The sequence below is a fragment of the Lucilia cuprina genome, chromosome 2 (assembly GCF_022045245.1).
Source record: "Lucilia cuprina isolate Lc7/37 chromosome 2, ASM2204524v1, whole genome shotgun sequence".
Lineage (NCBI taxonomy): Eukaryota > Metazoa > Arthropoda > Insecta > Diptera > Calliphoridae > Lucilia > Lucilia cuprina.
This window is the reverse complement of record NC_060950.1, coordinates 3,781,031-3,802,232: the sequence shown is the minus strand read 5'-3', so window position 1 is coordinate 3,802,232 and position 21,202 is coordinate 3,781,031. Positions and strand designations below refer to the sequence as shown.

The window sequence follows — 21,202 nt, the reverse complement described above, 5'->3', positions numbered from 1 at the left end:
TTTTTGTATTAATATTATTATTATTTTATTTATCTCTCTTGATACAATCATTTCACAAAAACTTCGGTTGCTTGTTTTTTTAAATCATACCAAAAGTAAAATCACTAAATTAAGAACTAAAAAGTGATGCCATATTTTTGTAATATAATATTAAGATATCAAATTTGCAGGTGTCGGAGTACGTATTAAAAAACCGTTTCAAATTTTGTTCTTATTGTAAATATTTAAAAAATACTTAGAGTATTTTCACTAAATGTGAGCAAACAAAGTCTTTCTTATTGATCATTGAAATCAGTAATTAAATTCGATAATATAATTCTATTCAATACAAAATATGAAGACAACTTCGGGATAGTAAAATGACTGTTATTTCTGCCAACTGGTACAATAATTACATACTTTAATTATGTATAACGCCGAAATCGTTAGTTTACTAAAACTTTATTCAAAATTTTGATTCCAATAGTACTCAACAAAGTTTATTAACAAAAAAAAAATATGTATATCGTGAATAAAGTTTGAGGCAGTCAATTGGAGTCTCAGCAATTTAAATCATTAATTTTATAAAAAAATATTTTCAGCTATTTAATGGTTGCAACAGTTGCGTTGTATTATTTTTCGACGCATTCTGCTCTTCTTTGTAGCCTGTCTGTGACAAATGTTTTACAATATCCACCCAATCCCAACCTCGAGGACGATCTCCCTTATGATCAGCTCTTTCCCATTGTCTACGTTTCTGGGCTTTCGTAAGCTGTTCTTTTTTCGGTTCCTTTTTGGCTGTCTCGGCATTATCTGATATTTGTATTGCACTTACACCTACCTTATCCAAATCTATAGATTGAACGGCTGCATGTTCCGGTTGTTCTGCTGTTAGCTCATCTATACGCTCCTTCAAACATTCGAAGAGAGTGTAGGTCATACCACAACCTAACCACTGTTCGGCTTCTTCTTTCAGTGCTGCCTGTATTGCTAATTTAACCGGAGCCACTCTAAAAATTGTTTTTAAATAGAAGACGTCGGCACTAGTTTAAAGTTTTAATTTTATTTTAAACTTACAGATTTCTATTGTAAAATGTATCCATATTTATGGTGGGCAATTCATTTGGATAATTTTCACCCCATTTTATTTCTACCAAAAATGATTTGTAATTATTTTCCTCTCCATACTAGAATTAAAAGATATTTAAAAATGTTTATTTAGTTTTGTTGTTATTGTTATTATAATTATGCATAGTGGTGGTACCTTGTATTGAAAAGTGGTGCTGTTAATTTCCTTAAAAGCCTCGTCACCCTCATAAATAGATTGTAACGCTTCTCTTTCTTCTGTTTGCTGTTCCAATGCTTCGGACATTTTATTTAGTTTTTTTTTATAATTATAAATTTGTCTAAATTATTTAATACATGCAATTTATTATTTTTTTGTGATTATTACAATAAATAAAACATACAGCTGTTTACGTTGACAGGCACATGCAAGCCGAAAACCATGGTTGCAATTTAATGTACTATATTTTTCGATAACAATTACAAATAGAAGTAAATCTCTGTAATCACTAACAATTCTTAGCCGCCACTTTAAAAATACACGGCGTTAACTTCCGTTAAAATTTTTTAAACATAGTACTAAAATAGTTGTGAATGAATTTTTCAGAGCAAGTTTGAGTTCTTTTAAACTTATCTATGCCGAATATTGAATACCCATAACTTATAACTTAATGGATCCGGGAAAAAATTGTTCAGCTATTTATGGACTGATGTTGCTGATTTTAGTGAACATCTCGAAGGTATGACTGATAGAATTGTTTAAGTTTTAAATATCAAACATATTTTGAGGTTTTCTGACAACTGATTTCAACATACATATATAAAACGACCCCGCTATCTATAAAAAACTCAGAAAATACTTTAAAGAATAGAAAAAAGGTCACGAATGTGAAGGACGTAATAGCCTGAGCCTTATTTGCTTTAAAAAATAATAATCGTATTGATTTTTGCTGATATTTTATAGCATCAATTAGAGTTCTATAAATCGACTTTCGAATAATCGAACAATCGACTTTTTGTCGAAAAAAGTCGAAGTCGACTATTTTGTTCCAAAAAAATAACTCGACTATCGTCTATGAAAAAAAGTCGAAAAGTCGACTTTGTAAATAAAAGTCGAAAAAAGTCGAAAAGTCGTAGAAAGTCGAAATAAGTCGAAAATAGTTGGAAATAATCGAAAAAAGTCGAAAAGTCGGAAAAAGTCAAAAATAGAAAGAAGTCGAAAAAACTCAAAAAATTGCAACAAGTAGAAAAAATATAAATACAATTTTTTATTAATAATAATAATATAATGTTAAATGGCAACATTATAAATTTACGCTTCTGGCTTCGGAAAAAGTCGAAAAGTCGAAAAAAAGTCGGAAAAAGTCGAAAATAGTCGAAAAAAGTCGAAAAGTCGACTTTTAACTAAATGCAAAAAGTCGACTTTTCATAAAATGCAAAAAGTCGTCTTTTCATAAAATGCAAAAAGTCGAAAAGTCGACTTTTCGTTTTAACTACAGAAACCTAGCATCAATTACAAATGCAATTAAAGAATTAATTCTTTTGAATATTTCTATTAATTTTTATAATTTTTTATAGTAATTATTTGTTTATTATAAAGAATTTAAATTTCTCCTACACTCGTGTAATATTTTACATAAAATACAACTAATATTATTCAACAATAATTTCGACTTAGGTGTAGGTGTATATTATTACGGGTTACAACAGAACCCTAAAAGTATTTGGTAGACAAAGATACTTAATAATCAGACATACAAATGGCGATATAGATTTATATTATTATTTTAATGTGATATTTATTTGTAACATTTATATATAAGATCAATGAGAAATTTCAAAATATTTAAGATTGGCATACGTTCCCCCTGTAGTGTCTGTGATAACTGGAATGGCTATCGTTTGGAAGAACAAGGTCAACAAGAAGCTCAAATAAGCCTAAGCTTTCAATGAAGATAGTGAGCGATGCTTCATATACAAATGTAAACAAAACGTTAAATAGAATTTTGTGTTTTAATAAAAAAACGAAATTCAACCTGAAAGATACATAATGTTTATTTTATATTTAATTTTTCAATTTATAACATGACTTCATTTAAAATGGTTTCTATTAAACAAATATTAAAGTGTTTATAAATATATTTTTCCGTTAAAACAAAATAAAAAAGACAAGTGATTAAACAAAAATAAATATATAATAATAAAAACAATATGAAAGAAGTTTAATTTTGACAAAATACTTTAAAGGTGTTCAACAAGCAGGAATAACGTGAAATTAAAAAATAATTTTTTAATTTAAAAAAAGAAAATATTGAAATAAAATTAATTGTATAATCGCATTATTTATATTGCCATTTCGTGATAATCTTTGAAAATTTTAATACATAAATAATAATGGGCAATAAAGTGTCTTCATTAGAGGCAAACCAAAGAAATATTGATTTGAAATGTTGCAATTGTTTGAAAAACATGTGTTTCCAAGAAATTTCCGAAACGCCCATACGTATGATGGATTATAAAATAAATGAAAGAGGTGAGCTACGTACAAATATGAACAAGTTTTTATTATTTTTGTTTCAATTAGAAAATCTTTTCCTCAAATTCCATACATATGTTATTATGAATTTATTCATAGCAAATTGTAAAGAATAATTTATAGTTTATATTGTTTTAATTAAATTACATATATTACTTATTAGAGCAGCAAAATTTCAATGAAATTAATTGTAATAGAATTGTTGTAAAATTATTCATGAAATGATTCAGTATAGGTTTTTCTAAAATGAATGACATTATTGAAATTCGCGTCACTGGACCTTAAGTTTGGCAATGTTCTACTCCATAAAAATCTGAAGTTATCGGTTCAGCTGTTTGGTCGTAATTGACAGGACATTGAAATATGTTTAAAAAGATAGATAGATAGATAGATAGATAGATAGATAGATAGATAGATAGATAGGTAGATAGATAGATAGATAGATAGATAGATAGATAGATAGATAGATAGATAGATAGATAGATAGATAGATAGATAGATAGATAGATAGATAGATAGATAGATAGATAGATAGATAGATAGATATATAGATAGATAGATAGATAGATAGATAGATAGATAGATAGATAGATAGATAGATAGATAGATAGATATAAAGATATAATGGTTTTTAAGTGCTACTAAAATTCACCCAAAATTTTCAACATCAAACCAATTATTCACACGCAATTAATCTGCCGAATATTATTTGGTAAATATTGGACACACATACATCTTCTCTAAAAATTCTTGTTTTTTTAATTATTAATATAAATTATAATTTTTAAATCAAAACACCTGTATAAATAAGTATTATAAACATTTTAGACAAATTCCTTTAAAAAAATTTTTCAAAACAGGTATTTTAGGTATAAAAATTCTTAATAAAACAAAGTAAAGTAAATTTTACGATGTCTATATAACTTATATAATATTCAAATGATTAATGTATAGTGTGTTAGAAACATTACTATCATAAAAAATATTTTTAATAGAAACATTTGAAAGACATATTTAGTGATCTTCTATATTAAATATTTTATGTAATTTTGCTATATTATAATTTGAAATGTTTACTTTCTATAAGTAAACTATTTAATATTGCATTTAACTAAACTCGTGCCGATTTAATACACGCATGTTGTATTTAACAATATTTATTAAACTTGAAATAGTTTTTATGTTAATTAGACTGATTTCGTTAACACTTTGATGACACTCAAACATTTTGCACATTTTAAAACTTATAGATTCCAAACACAAAATTCCAATCAAGGATTTCATTAGCAGAATAATAAACATACATATGTATGTATGTATGTATGTATGTATGTATGTATGTATGTATGTATGTATGTATAAACACAAATAAAACATATACATATCATCATAATACTTGGGAACTTCCAACAAAAAAAGTGGCGTCTGCAATGTTTCATTTAAAAATTACAATTAAAGTGACGAATATTAAAAAAAAGGAACGAACAATTTGTCATCATACACTGCAAAATTTATTCAACGAAATAAATGATTAAATACTCAAAAGTATAAACTATTATTAGACTATATAATGAATTTTATAATGTTGGGTTGTTGCATTGTACAAATACGTCGTCGTTGTATTCAAAACGTAATTTTTAACGATGACGCCATCAACTTCAAAACAGATTTTTGTTGATTAATTGGTCAAAGCTGTGTTGCCACGGGCAGCATGAACTTTTTTCATTATAATGAAGATCTGAAAATTAATATGTTACACATTTTTTGTTTTCTTAGTATGTGTACATATTTACACGAAAAAAAATTGTATATAGGCAAAGAAAAGCTTCCCTCCATGGTGGAATTCGGAACTATCTAAGCTACGTAAGGAAACACGTAGGGCCTTTAACACATGCTACAACAATAAATCGTGGCAGCCATACCGCGACAAACTAAAAGTTTATAAGAAAGCTATAGCACTCGCAAAAAGAACCTCATGGAGAAGTTTCTGCGAATCTATAGATAACACAAAGGATTCTGCTAGACTTAGCAAAATTCTTGCTAAAGGCCAATCTAATCCAACCTATATTAAGAGGAAGGACGACACTTGGTCAGAATCCTCGGCAGAATCTCTTGACATCCTACTGAATACTCACTTCCCTGGCTGCAAAGATGCTGTCAAGGAAATCTTCACTGACAGTAGGACTCTAACGGGAATCAATGAAAATATCATCTCTTATGATAGAATCTCATGGGCGATTGATAGTTTTTCCCCTTTCAAATCACCAGGGCCTGATGGCATTTTGCCAAAGATGTTACAAAGTGCAAAAGAATATATCATCCCCTGGCTTCATAGAATATACACGCTCAGCCTCTCTCTCAACCATGTTCCGGTAAACTGGAGAAAGGTTAAGGTCGTTTTTATTCCCAAAGCTGGCAAAAGGAGTCATGAAAATGCGAAGGACTTTCGTCCAATTAGTCTTTCATCTTTTCAACTCAAAACGCTGGCTAAAGACTCATCGACTCACATATTAGGCAACGGCTAGAGAGCTCATCACGGCTTTCAACCAGTCAACATGCCTACCTTAAAGGACGATCTACTGAGACAGCTCTACATGAGGTTGTAAGAGTTATAGAAAGATCCCTCGAATTCAAACAATACACTATGGGAGCCTTCTTAGACATAGAAGGTGCCTTCAATAACGTAAATACTTCTGCAATTCAACAAGCTCTCACTAATCTGGATGTTGAAGAATATATCAGCAACTGGTTGGTAACTATGTTGAAATCTAGAATTATTACTGCAAGTCTTGGTAACAGCGTTAAGTCCAAACGAGTTGAACGAGGCACACCTCAGGGCGGTGTAATCTCTCCACTACTTTGGCTTATCGTTGTTAATACGATTCTTAAGGAACTGGACAACAGAGGGATAAAGGTCGTTGCCTATGCGGACGACGTTGTGATACTGGTATCAGGAATGTTCCCAGACGTGATTAGCGATATTATGTCTGGTGCTCTGCTGCTACTCAGTAATTGGGCCACAGACAGTGGTCTAGGAGTAAATCCAAGTAAGACAGAACTGGTACTATTCACAACAAAGACCAAGATTCCAAGCTTCAACCTGCCACGGTTAAAAAACCGCGAAATCCCCTTATCAAACAATGCCAAATATCTAGGAACTATTCTAGACTCCAAATTATCATGGAAACTCAACATCCAGCACAGAGTCAAGAAGGCAACGGTCGCCTACTATACCTGTCGTAAGATGTTTGGAATGAAATGGGGACTTAGTCCCAACATAGTTAAATGGATGTACACAGCCATAGTACGTCCTATTCTTACATACGGATCTCTTGTATGGTGGACTTCAACTAAGAAGAAGTTTGTTGTGGATCAACTATACAAAGTTCAGAGATCAGCATGCATTGGGATAACAGGTGCCATAAGAACTAGTCCTTCAGAAGCTCTGAACACTATATTGCATATCCTACCCATAGATCTGCACATAATGACCATATCTGCTTGTAGCGCAGTAAGACTTAACTCATCCGGAAGTTGGATATCAAGAACATATGGACACGCTAAGATTTTAAGCTTGCTACCTCCAATCTTGAACCAACCATCCGACTATATTACCCCACACACGGACTTTGATAGAGTCTTCAAAGTCAGAGTTCCTTCCAGGAGCGAGTGGTGTAGAGGTAATCTACCGAGCGAATATACCACCAGAATCTTTACAGATGGTTCTAAAATGAACTGCGGCGTTGGTTCTGGTGTCTTTTGTGAAGAAGCTGGGGTAAGTATATCCCATCGTCTTCCCAACAACTGTAGTGTCTTTCAGGCTGAAATTTTTTGCGATAATGTCAGCCTGTAGGGTGTTACATGACCTCAATATTCGCGGCAACATAGGAATCTTTGTCGATAGTCAAGCGGCACTTCTCTCACTAAACTCTTATACTACTACTTCCTTATTAGTCAGACAATGCAAGAAGGATCTGTCAATGCTGGGTCGGCTGTCTGACATTACCCTTGTTTGGGTCCCTGCGCATAGGGACTACTACGGTAATGAACAGGCAGATGAGCTTGCAAGAACGGGATCTGCTCTAGATATCTCCGACGCCGTTCCAGTAGCAACTCCGTTAAGTTATATCAAGAGCAATATCCTCAGATTCTTTCTTCAAAAAGCTGAAAATAGATGGAATAACCTAGACACATGTAAAGGGGCCAAGTTATTGTGGCCCTCCTTCAATGAGAAACGCACAAGACACCTTATAAATCGAAGTAGGCGGGACATATCGAGGCTGATAGCAGTAATAACAGGACACTGGGTAATAGGCAGACACGCAAGTCGGCTTGGGCTCCCTTTCAATGATCACTGTCGCAGTTGCAAAGACAGGGAAAAGGAAGAAACGGTCTTCCATCTCCTCTGTGAATGCCCTGCTCTGGCCGTAAAGAGAAACCGCTTCCTTGGCAATTACTTCATATCTAACCTTGGCGAGATATCTGTCTTTAGGCTTAATGATATCCTCAGATTTCTCACAGCTACGGGCTGGATCTAATACTACAAATTCAACATCTGACGAGTGGAGTGGTCCGGTCAAAACGGGGTCTCTTTGATTCTACTTGACAGTTCGCGTGTAGTGAACTACCACGTAAACCAACCAACCAAGGTGATTTTTTTCAAACATTCTTTGCAATACAAACTCTTATATTATAAACAAAGATTTATATTTTTATTTTAATATTATATTAAAAGCTGTTATCTATGTACCTAAATATGGTTTCATTCATCCACAGTATTCGCACCTTATTTTAAGCCGCTATATTATTTAATAGCGTGCTTTTAATTGCTGTTATTAAAGTGAGAAATGAGAGCGCAAATAAGCAATGTTAAATTTAATTCAGACAACAAAATAATAGTATAAACTAGTGGGAGTATAACTTTGACAAATGTCAAAATGCAAAAAAAAAAAAATAATTTATGTAATTTTATAGATTTTAATATTATTTAATTGTTATGTGTTCGAAATATTAAAATTACACATATTCTACTTTAGCTGTTGACACATAAGTAATTGATTTATTTTAAGTAATTTCAGTTATTGTGTTTTATTTATACAAAGTATCATGGAAATTCTCTAGAAACATTTTTGTCTTAGTAGTATAGTTTTAGTATTGTTAACTTGAAAAATCTTAGAAAGTGATAAAATCATTTTCATTCTAAAAAATCATTCTCTCAAAAATATTGCAAAAATTTTATTATTTTTTTCACTTAACTTACCCTCAATAATACAATGTCTAGTTATTATTTATCTTAAGATTAAATTGACAATTTTCATACAAAAAATATTTTAATCGGCAGAATAACTTTCGGTTAAGCGATAACCAGAGGTGGAGTTAACCGGGCTTAAACAAAATTTTATACCTAATTCAGAAAATTTTAATAATTTCCCAAACGGACTGGTACTTTTTCGAAATTCGGTTCTTTTTAAGAGTAAACTGGTAAAAACTATATTGTGGTACTTTTTTTTTAACCTTATGTACCTTTTTAACCAATGAACATAGAAATAAAATTTATATCACATTCGTACCTTATTGAAAAATTACGAATATAAGTTTGGTACTTTTGGAAAATTCGAACGTTTAAGGGGTTGTTTTGGTTACTTTTTTGTAAAACATTTTTTCCTATTTATTGGTTTGTTTATATAAATATTGATTTATAGGCTCCCACTATGATGTTGCATCACTAGGAAGAAAAAAGTACCAAAAAACGGAGTAGAAAAGGGAATTTTTTTATTGAATTTAAGCCAATTTTGATTAAATTTTACAAATTAGTAGATTTAGTTACACTAAATTGTGTGCTATTTGGATCTCGGATTCCAAGTCTTACTTATTTACTGTTTGAGCTGTACCTCCCATATTAATTAAATACAAAAATTCGTTTATCTGGAAATCTAATAGAACTAAATTCTTAAAATTTTGCACGAAGATTAATAACATTTTAAAGAAAAAAAATAGCAGACTTTCATCTGAGGGGCTTCGATCCGCCATATGAATAAAATAGAAAAATTCGTATATCTGAGAAACTATTAGAGGTAGAATTCTTTAAATTTTACTTGAAGAACTTTGACAGTCATCTCAACATTTAAAGTATGACGGGCGGACTTCCAATGGGGAACCTCCCATATAATTTAACTGGGAAACTAATAGAACTAGATTCTTCAAGTATTGCACAAATTACTTTAATATTCATCTGAACATTTTGGAGAAAAAAGGGGGACCTTCATCTGGGGAGCTTGATGCCCCCACATCTATTAAATAGAAAAATTCTTATATCTAAGAAACTATTAGAGGTAGAATCTTCAAATTTTATATGAAGAACTTTAGCTGTAAATGTAAACATTAAGCGTAAGGTACATGTCGCAATTTTCAATTGGATGAAATTTGGCACACACTCTTTTTTTGGCCCAAGCACGAAGCCTATTGAAAATGTATAAAATCACTCCATTATTTCGCCTAGCTCCCACACAACCGTACCCCCTGAATTGGGCCTTTGAGCTCATAATTAAGTTAAATGTTTTATTATGTCAATAAAAGTCGGCGAAACTTAGTTTTATAGAACTTTTAATGATATTACCAATTTTTGTAATGGTCGGGCCTTATTTGACCCCATACAAACTCCCTACAGAAAATGACTTAAAAGTAGTTCCATTTGCTAGAGACACAAAAGTGGATAACAAAAAAATGTTTTTTTTAAGTTTTCTAAATTTTGAAATTATAAATATTTTAAATTTCTTATATATTTTAAACATACCTGCCTGTTCTGTAAACCGTTTAAAAACGAGTTCTCATAATTTTTCTCGTTTTCAGAAAGTACAGAAATCTAGTCAAAAGTAAATCAAATTTAATTTTATTATAAAAACTTAAATAATTATTATTATTTTTTTTCTTTTAAATACAATTGTAACTTGATATAAGTAAATGCTATGGACATTTTAAACTCTTTTATTTTATGTTCAAATAAAAATTCTATTTACAGAACACCAACTTTTAAAAGCTTCTCGGTTTTGAAACCGAATCGATTTACAGAACTGACATGATAGTTTCTCCATAACTTATTGTTTAATATCACTGCTAGAAAAATTTAAATCACAAGTTTCCTGCCTAAAAAATTGCAGAAAAAAATAATTAATTCAGATTTTTATCTAGCTTTTTTAAATTATTTGTTTAAGTAGTTATTTTATATTTTAATTATAAGATAACAACAAAAAAAGTGTAACTGACAGCCCTCTCCCATTATTGTATTGTTATATTATTGATAACATCTCTTATAGCTAAAGAGTACAATGATCGTTTTGTCTAAATCAATGAGTAATATTACCCTTTTTTTCTAGCGTTTTTATTGATTCTTATTAGCCAAATACTTAATTACTTACACTCACACACACACACTCACTTTATTAATTATAATGAAAACAAAAGTTAGTTCTCTCTCGCAGATTTTTTTTTGTTATTGTTTAACTTTGGAACACCCTCAAACATTGAGGGAACTTAGATATTGTTGTGGTACTAGACAATTCAGTTAATAAATACGATCGCGGCAGAGTAGAACTTAAACGGAAGATTGTTGTGTGAGAATAAAAATATTTAAATTAAAAGAAATACACAAATAAATCATTATTAAACAAGTTCTATAAAAAAAAACAAATACATTAAAGTTTACATGATAAAAAATTAAATAAAAAATTAATAAATGTGTTAAAAAAATAAATAAAAATAATATATATGAAATAAACCGTTAGAAATTTAAATTTTATATTAACATGACAACTTGGTATACAAATTATATACCCACTTGGGTAAATCGTTGGTGGCAACCTCCACGTCCTTTTAATCCCTATCGTAGTATACGTCCAGCCTCAGAAAGTAAGATATTTTCTTTTTTGTTTTGTAAGAAAGTGTTAAAAATTTATTAATTTGAAGGTTGTAAAATTAAAAAAACTATTTATTTGAACCCACATCCATATCTCTGATAATCTATGTTATATTTAGGTGTTTAAATGTGTGCGTGTGTGTTAATGAAGTATATTACGCGTTTTTGGGCTTGTGACTTCATCTATTCTTTAATAATTTGTTTATTTTTTTTTTTTGTTTTGTCAATATTTAATTTTTGTTATCTTTTTGTTGTCAAACAAGTTTTAAAGTAGTTTGTTTTTGTTTCAAACTTTAGCATATTTTGGTTTTAATTTAAATTCTTTGATTTTTTAAATCGGTTCCATACCCCGCAAAAATAAAACGAAATACTTCCAAAAGAATAATATTTATTACCACCTCAAAAGTAGCACTAAGTGATTTTTTTTACCTTCCGTGGAAGTGATGTTTATTGACGTCCAAAAAAAGCGAAAAGATTCATTTTTTTATTAATTTAAGGTTTATTTTTTTGTACTGAATTTTTTTAATTAAACCAATTTTATTTTGGAGTTAAAAAATAAATAATAAAAAATAAAAAAGAACATTAAAATTACTTCCTGAGAATGACTTCAGATATAGTGAATTTGTAATCAAATAAAAAGGACACCCCTTCTATGACAAGCCTGTTTTAAAAACATAACTTCTTTAGGTCTTTTTCAGTACTTTCATGGAGTAAATTCTACTTCTTTTTTGCTTCTTTGGAAGTTTTTTTTTGCTAGGATCATATTTTTTATTGAAAAGTTCATTTAATTTTTTAAATTAAAAAAAACTTTAATTTTATAAATTTAGAAATTAAAAAATATTTATATTTTAATTATTTAAATTTTGTCTATAACAATATTTAAATAATAAATTTAAAGTCATTAAAAATTTCCTACAAATTGCATTATAATGCAATTAATGACTTTAAGTATTTAGGATAAATATTTGACGTTTTACTAGTATCGTACAAATTTAAAAGATTTTAGATTTTTAAAATAGTAGAACGCTTCGAAGGTTTTTTTCAAACTTTATGACACGATATCTGGAAAATCTGATGAGATGGATTATTTCTAAGGAGATTTTGTTATACCTAAACTTCTCCGCCCTTATAAGAACTAAAATCGCATACATACATGTGTATCTAATTGAAGGCGCCATAAAAAATAACTAATCGTGAGTCATCTTTAAGCTCTTAAGTTCCGCGTCCTTCTAGCACATACATAAAAACACTTGTCTCACTGGGTACGTCATCTTTTTAGTATAAATCTTTTCTTTTAATTGTTTTCTTAATATTGTTTTCTTTTAGTTTTGCCAAAAAAATACATACATATAGATACAATTTTGACAAAACTAAAAGAGATTTCCCACGCCTACGAATTTCTTTCTGCTATATTTTAAAAAAATTGTCTTTTTTGGTAGAAAACATGAATTAAATATTAAAATATTAATTATGTTAAAAACAATACAAAATAATTTTATTGGCAAATCAGGGTAAACAAAATGTGAGAAAAATAAAGTAATTTTTAGCAAAACAAAAAAAAAAAATACGACACAAACTTATTAATTATTCAAAATTGAATAAGAAGATCATTTTTATGTAATTTTCAAAAAAATATTAATATTTTCCCATCAGCTGTTTACTTCGTTAAACTCTCCTTAACGAGTAGTCAAATAGAACATTCAAAGATGATGTTAATTTCTGATCTTGAAATAAAAAACTGTCTCTATATTAAACAAAAACAAGTATGAATGTATAGTCGGGCATAGCCGACCATATGATACAATAAACCAGTCAGTATGTTAAAAATTGAGATTTTTTGATTGGTTTTTTAACTTTATTCCGAAAAATTTATACTTATTTTTGGCAAGAAAAGAGATTTTTTGCAAGAGAGCTCAAAGAGGAGTAGGGAAAAATATTGGCATATCCTTATAAATGTAAGTAGAGGAATTTACGTTTACTTCAAAGTTATTTATGTAGTTTTATTAGTGAATTTTGAATTTCAAATCATTTTCTGAAGGAATTATGGGGGCTAGGTTTAAATGAGGCCCGATCATTAGAAAACTCGGTTATGTCATTAAAAGTTCTATGAAACAAAGTTTTGCAGACTTTTGTTTACATAATGGAACATTTAACATAATTATGAGCCCAAGGGCCCTATTCGGAGGGTACGGTTGTATGGGGGCTAGGCGATATTTTCAATAGGCTTCGTCCTTGGACCAAAAAAGAAGAGTGTGTGCCAAATTTCATCAAATTATCTTGAAAATTGCGACCTGTACCCTGCGCACAAGGTTTACATGGATAGCCAGACAGACGAACAATCGACTCAGAAAACGATTCTAAGCCGATTGGTATACTTTGGTGGGTATAGGACGGATATTTTTCTATGTTACAAACATCAGCACAAACCCAATAAAGTTATGTAGGGTATAATGAAATAAGTTTAGCTGTAGGAGTTAATTGAAATTGCATAATATTCTGCTTCGACACAAATATATTGAATTATATTAAAAAAAGGTAATTTTAATAGCAATAGTAAATGATAATTTAAAATTCAGTTTTTAAGAAAAACTGTGATTAAACCATTAAATTTTTAAAAGAAAAATATCACTTTCGCACTGAAAATAAGATTAAATATAAAAATAAATAAAACTACGAATTTACGAATTTTAAAACAGAAAAATCTTGAAATAAATATGCAAAATATATGCATATAATAAGCACTTTACCAAATATCTAAATAATAATACATACATACATATAAATTATTTATATTTTATTTAGCAACTATGTTGTTAGAATTTTATAAAAATCAAAAAAATTCTGAAAGGAATTTTTAATGCATAACAGACAAATATTGCAAATTAGTCTAGTATTGAAATAAAAATGTTATAAATTTCGATTTTATTAGGAATCTGAAAAGAATGTTAAAAGCCACATTTAATTTTATTTATTTTAAAAGTAAGTTGAATTTTAAAACTATTTAATATTTCTTTGAATACGCGGAGAATCTTTAGTTCCTATAATATTAGATAAGATTAGGATGTATACAACATCAAATTCTAGAAATACAGTCTCCATTTTATGGAAAATGTTGGTAAAAAGAAACTGAAAATAATCCATGCTTAACTTTATGAAAATATTTTGTAACTACTTTTTTCGTAATATTTATGCAAATTTCAATATTATTTAATCAATTTACGAAATAAATTCATGGTGTATGAAGTTATCAATGAAGGTATAATGTTTACACTGAAAAAAATCCATGCCTAATATATACGAAAAATGTCGTACATTGTACGAATCGTTCGTGGTTTCGCACCTCGAAATTCTTTCGTAATATATACGAAATTTTACGAAATATTTTAGTATAATGCAAATTATTATTGAAAAAATTAATTTACATAAATTGAAAAAAGGGAATTTTTAATAAATATGGTAAAATTTACAAAATATTAATTTATTCAAACATTTTTGTTCATTTTAAAATAAATTTTCTAATTTTAGTTCAAAATTATTCTCCACACTAATTTTAATTTTTTTATGAAAATAATTCGAGAATAATATTTTACTTTTTCTTAAAATTTTATAAAAATGTTATAGTTTTATTTAATCATAATATAATTAATATCATTATGTTTAATTTCGCTAAAATTAAAGAAAAGAATATTACGAAAGGTTTTCGTACTTTCGTAAAAATAGAAAAGGGTTTTATTAAATAATATTTCGTATTATACATGAAATTTTTGTAAATATTACGAAAATAGAAGTTACGAAATTTTTTTTCGTAAAGTTGAGCATGGATTATTTTCAGTGTGGTTATATTTTACCGTAAAGTAAAAGTTTTTATTTTTTTATTAGAAAAATATATTTTAACCGAAAGAATATCAACCGGTTAGACGATAACCACACGTTGAGACACTGGTCCTTAATCTGTTACAGTTTTTTGAATAAACTTTTAAGCTTCTAATATAAAGTATAACTATAAAATTAAGCTTGATTTTTGTTCTATTTTTAATTTAATTTATTAAATTTGCTTAACAATAGAAATGTTGTCTTTATGTCTAAATTTTATTGCTGAAATGTTCTTTCCAAAATTGAGACATAATCAATGAATACTTTTCTTAAAATGATTTATCACAAAAAGGTCAAATGTCCATAATTTTACATATATGTATATGTACATAGGTAGGCATGTTTGAATCAAAGAAAAAATTATAAACAAATTGGTTAATTAAACATATTATGATACATTTATTGAAAATCTTTGATTGAAGTTCAAACAACTTGAACTACATTTTCTACATAAAGGCAAATTATTATTAATAATAATAACAAATAAATACATACATACCTATGTACATACATACATACATACATACATACATACATACATACATACATACATACATACATACATACATACATACATACATACATACATACATACATACATACATACATTTGTTAATTTGTTACAATTGAATAACATTACTTCTTAATATTTTGTATGTTCTTATTTCATCTAGCAACAAGTAGGAAAGTATAGTCGGTCATGGCCGACCATATAATACCCTACACCAGTATGAGTATATTTTTAAAATTTTTACTTTTTATAAAATTTTTATTTTTTGTAAAGAAACTTTTATGTTGAATATTACCATAATTCCAAAATATTTAAGCCATTTATTGATAAAAAACTAAAATTTCTAAATGAGGCTTTATATAGGCCGATACTGGTAAATTTGGGAAAAGGATATTTTTCTAAATAAGAGTTAGTTTTGTTGAGTTTCATTGCGATACAAATGGTTACACGTCAATTTTAGACGTTTAAGTCATGGGGGCTAGGGTCAAATATAGGTTTACGGAAATCTGCCGTGTTATTTATACTTATATGAAACTTATTTGTGCCAATTTTTAGAGAGATAGCAGAATATTTGACGTAGTTATGGCATAAAAAGCTCAAATCGGGAGGTACGGTTATATGGGGGTTTGGTGAAATAATGGACCGATTTCAACCATTTTCAATAGGCTTCGTCCCTGTGCCAAAAAATATGCTTGGTCCAAATTTCATCAAATTATCTTGAAAATTGCGCACAAGGTTTACATGGACAGACGAACGGACGGACATGTCTTAATCGACTCTAAAAATGAATCTGAATCGATTGGTATACTTTAAGGTGGGTATTGGACCAATATTTTTGTATGTTACAAACATCAGCACAAACGTATAATACCCTCCCCACTATAGTGGTGTAGGGTATAATTAGAGTAAATTGTATCTATCGCTGTAATTTGATTTAAAATGTAAGGCATAAAATTGTGTAGTTAAATGATTGGGCATTTTTATTTTATTTCAAAGTGTATTGGGATAAATTGATTCGAATACTTGACAATTAATAAACAAAAATAGAATTTGCATCCGTAAAGCATGAGGTCATCGTTAAACAAACTTATATCGTTTTGTTAAAATGAAATATACATATAAAAATATATACAAACTGTATTCTGTGGAATATGTTTATTTTAAAAGGAATATTTTTTATTTCAATTTTTATTTATTTTAAAATTAAAGTGATCGATTTTTACTAATTGTATTAAAACAAAAACAATACAAGAAATGTGTTTTTATATGGTTTAAAAATTTAAACCATAAAAATATGTATTATTAGAAAATAATAAAGTAAACAGAATTTTGTGGCCTAATACGAGGGTTGTTTGAAATGTTTATGGTTCCATTCCATATAAAGAACTTTTGTCTAAAATGCTTTAAAATTAAATAATATATATTATTAAAAATACACAATAACCTTTCGTTTATGTAGGTATAGTATTTCAAAGTACAACATTAAAAATATAAATAAATAATTAAAATAAATCAAGATATTAATAAAAAAATTATAATACATGTCACCAACATCTATTAAATACATTTTCAATGTGGGCTTCAAATACGTGTCATTTGGCCCAATATAAAAAGTTTGACGTTTATTATAAACAATAATAATAAAGATGGAATTTTATAAAATTTATTTAAGTTTGAAAATACATTTTTGTTCGAGTCCTAAGCAACTATTAGTAAAAGACTCTCAAAAGTATTAATTCTTTAGGTCGAATTTAAAATTAATTTCTGAAAAATGATACATTGAAAAATTTCAAGAAAATTGAAAAACATGATTATGAACTTAAAAGCCCTATTCGGAGGGTTCAGTTGTATGGGGGCTAGTTAAAATAACGGACCAATCTTAACCATTTTCATTAGACTTCGTCCCTGGGACAATAGAACATCATGTACCAAATTTCTTTCAAATATCTTAAAAATTGCGACCTGTATTTTGATTACAAGGTTAACATGGACGGACTGACATATCTAAATCGACCCAGAAAATGATTCTGAGCCGATTTGTAAACTTTTAGGTGGGTATAGGATTATTGTGCGTTACAAACATCAGCTCAAACCCAATATATAATTAAACGTAATTCAAAATAGAAATCATTTGAAAACTTCAACGACGTCAGTGTGACAAAAATCTACAGGGACATTTCTCACGACCTCTGAAAAATATACATATTTAATTAATTGTCTTATCATAAACAATGTTGTTAACAGTTTTTCGTTTTTTTACAGACGAATCAAGTGATGCAATTTTAAAAGTGGTTACTGTGGAACTACACCGCGAAGACAATCATAATGAACATCATACAGATCATTTTTATGCTGCCAAAGATGCCCTCATTGTTAGACGTGGTGAACCATTTAGAATAACATTGAATTTTAATCGCCCCTTTAGTCCTAGTCGTGATGCCGTAAGTTTTATCTTCACGGTGGCTGATGAGAAAAAGCCCAGTCCTGGACATGGTACTTTAGTAGGTATAGTACCCAGGGATGGTATTGATTTTTTGGGTGATCCTTTGGAATGGGGTGCTGGTATAGAGGAACATGAGGGCAGTTCATTAACAGTACTAATTAAACCGGCTGTAACATGTCCGGTTACGGAATGGAAATTAGATATTGATACTAAATTGTTGGGAGATGGTTCTAAGTCCTTTACCATGCCAGTGCCAATTTATGTGCTTTTTAATCCCTGGTGTCCCGATGATCAAGTCTATCTCGCAGATCGCGATGAACGTAAGGAATATGTAATGCATGATACTACACTTATATGGCGGGGATCCTATAATCGTCTAAGACCTTCGGTATGGAAACTGGGACAGTTTGAAAGACATGTTTTGGAATGTTCTTTGAAGTTATTGGGCACTGTGGGACGTGTGCCGGCAGCTTATAGGGGAGATCCCGTGCGTGTGGCAAGAGCGTTATCGGCTGCCGTTAATTCCGTGGATGATGATGGTGTTATATTGGGCAATTGGACTGATGATTTTTCTGGTGGCATTGCACCCACCAAATGGATGGGTTCTACTGAAATCTTGCAACAATTTTATAAAACTCAAAAACCTGTAAAATATGGACAATGTTGGAATTTCTCTGGTGTTCTTACTACCATAGCAAGGGCTCTAGGTATACCTTCACGTATAATAACCTGCTACTCCTCTGCCCATGATACCCAAGCCTCTTTGACGGTGGACATATTTATTGATCAGAATAATAAAAAAATGGATGCTGAAACTACTGACTCGATTTGGAACTATCATGTTTGGAATGAAGTCTGGATGACACGACCCGATTTAGGAGTAGGACAAAATGGTATATCATATGATGGTTGGCAGGCAGTGGATGCTACTCCCCAAGAGGCCTCTGATAATATGTACCGAGTCGGCCCTGCCTCCGTGGCTGCAGTAAAACACGGGGAAATCCTAAGACCTTTCGATTGTGGTTTTGTATTCTCTGAAGTTAATGCCGACAAGGTGTATTGGCGTTACAATGGTCCCTTCCAACCCATTAAAATGTTGCGTAAAGATACTCTGGCCATAGGACATCTAATAAGTACTAAAGCTGTGCTTAAATGGGAACGTGAAGATGTTACTAGTTCCTACAAATTCGAAGAGAAAACCGATGAAGAACGCAATATAATGCTGAAAGCCTTAAAACAATCCCGTCATGCTTTCAGTCGTTATTATTTGAACGATACTTTCAATGAGGTCGAATTCGATATGCAATTAAGAGATGACATTAAAATTGGTGAAAGTTTCACCGTGATTGTAAGTATTACAAATAAATCGAAAGAAAAAGCACACACGGCTACGGGTCAATTGAATTGCGATACAGTTTTGTATACTGGTATCAATAACGAAGAGGTCAAGTCTATGGGATTTGAGGTGGAAATTCAACCGGGAGAAACGGAATATGTGCGCATGGAAGTAATATTTGAGGAGTATTTCAAGAAATTAAGCACACAGGTGAGAAATAACTAAATTACATTAAAATATGCTTAATATTTTGTGAATTTATAATTCAAAATTGTAATTGTTATTTATTCTAGGCCTCTTTTAATATTTCCTGCTCAGCTGTTGTGAAAAACACCGATTATGAATACTATGCTCAAGATGATTTCCGTGTACGTAAACCTGATATTAAATTCACTTTCCAAGGCGACATAGTATCCCAACAGCCTGTAGATGTTATAGTGCGTTTAACTAATCCCTTACCTATACCAGTTAAAAAGGGTATTTTCTATATAGAAGGACCTGGTATAGATAAACCTTTGAGATTTAAGGTAAATTTCATAGAATATTTTTTGTAAATTTCAAAATAATTTCTATTTCTTTTTTTTGTTAAACAGATTGCTGAAATACCTGTTGGTGGCACGGCTGCTTCTACATTCAAATATGTACCGCCCTATGCTGGACGTGGTACCATGTTGGCAAAATTCACCTCTAAGGAATTAGATGATGTTGATGGTTTTATGCATTACGAAATAAAACCTAGACCAGAGGATGTCATTAACAGTGAACATAGACGTTCTAGCAGTAATATCATAAGAAGAAGAACCGATGTTATACCTTAAGCTATTATTATTTCAAAACTTGCCACCTTTTTTGGTATTTGTTTTTCATTTGACAGGGATAATTAAATTTAAGTTTAGATTGTGTTAACATATTAAGTCCCAACATAAAACAACACTCGAATTAATGGTAATTTTTTTAAAACGAATATCTAGATCCCTTAATACAAGTATTTATTTTTCAAAGTCGGTCTCTTCCGATTTATTGTGTATTTAAATTGTTTTGTAATAACTTTTTTTTACAACCAAAAGATTATTTTTATTAAAAAAAACTATGAAAATAAAGTAATTTAAAACACAGTGTTTAATATCGTTCAGAATCTTGATAGTTTTTAGGAGATTTCTAATGATATAGTATTATGCGAAAGTGTTTAAAGAAAGCTTCACAAGAACTGATTCTAAAACACTTGGTTTATGAAATCTGTTTTGTTGAAAGGGAATTCGAGAAATCCAATTTCATTTAAGATTTTTTCGGCTATTTCGAATATGTTTCGAATAAACATTTAATTTGTTTATAAACAAGTTTTTCACACACAAAAGAACATTTTTATTAAATAAATTCAAAAAAACTTAATAATTTAATTAAAAAATAAACATTCAAGTTCAACAAATTGATCGAATGTAGGCTTCTAAACCATTTCAAATTGTATTTCAGAATATTTTAATTGTATTTTGAAAAAAATTCAATTGAATTTAAAAAGTTTATACATAATTACATTAAATTTTTTTTTT

General features: G+C 29.5%; 2 protein-coding genes across 3 annotated transcripts; one reads left to right on the top strand and one right to left on the bottom strand.

The window, feature by feature from the left end:
* Window positions 1-425: 425 nt before the first annotated feature.
* Window positions 426-1,475, bottom strand: LOC111680552 (RWD domain-containing protein 4). Its single transcript, XM_023442219.2, has 3 exons — window positions 1,244-1,475; window positions 1,057-1,166; window positions 426-989 (listed from the first exon to the last, which is right to left on the bottom strand). The coding sequence occupies exons 1-3, from the start codon at window positions 1,349-1,351 to the stop codon at window positions 578-580; spliced, it is 630 nt and encodes a 209-aa protein (XP_023297987.1). The 5' UTR covers window positions 1,352-1,475; the 3' UTR covers window positions 426-577.
* Window positions 1,476-3,349: 1,874 nt separating this feature from the next.
* LOC111680536 (annulin) lies at window positions 3,350-20,788 on the top strand. 2 transcript variants are annotated; one of them, XM_023442197.2, is made up of 4 exons: window positions 3,350-3,577; window positions 18,139-19,865; window positions 19,949-20,182; window positions 20,249-20,788. In XM_023442197.2, the coding sequence occupies exons 1-4, from the start codon at window positions 3,439-3,441 to the stop codon at window positions 20,471-20,473; spliced, it is 2,325 nt and encodes a 774-aa protein (XP_023297965.1). In that variant the 5' UTR covers window positions 3,350-3,438; the 3' UTR covers window positions 20,474-20,788. The 2 variants fall into 2 exon arrangements, with proteins under 2 accessions (XP_023297965.1, XP_023297966.1); XM_023442198.2 differs by lacking the exon at window positions 3,350-3,577 and adding an exon at window positions 11,159-11,485.
* Window positions 20,789-21,202: the final 414 nt, after the last annotated feature.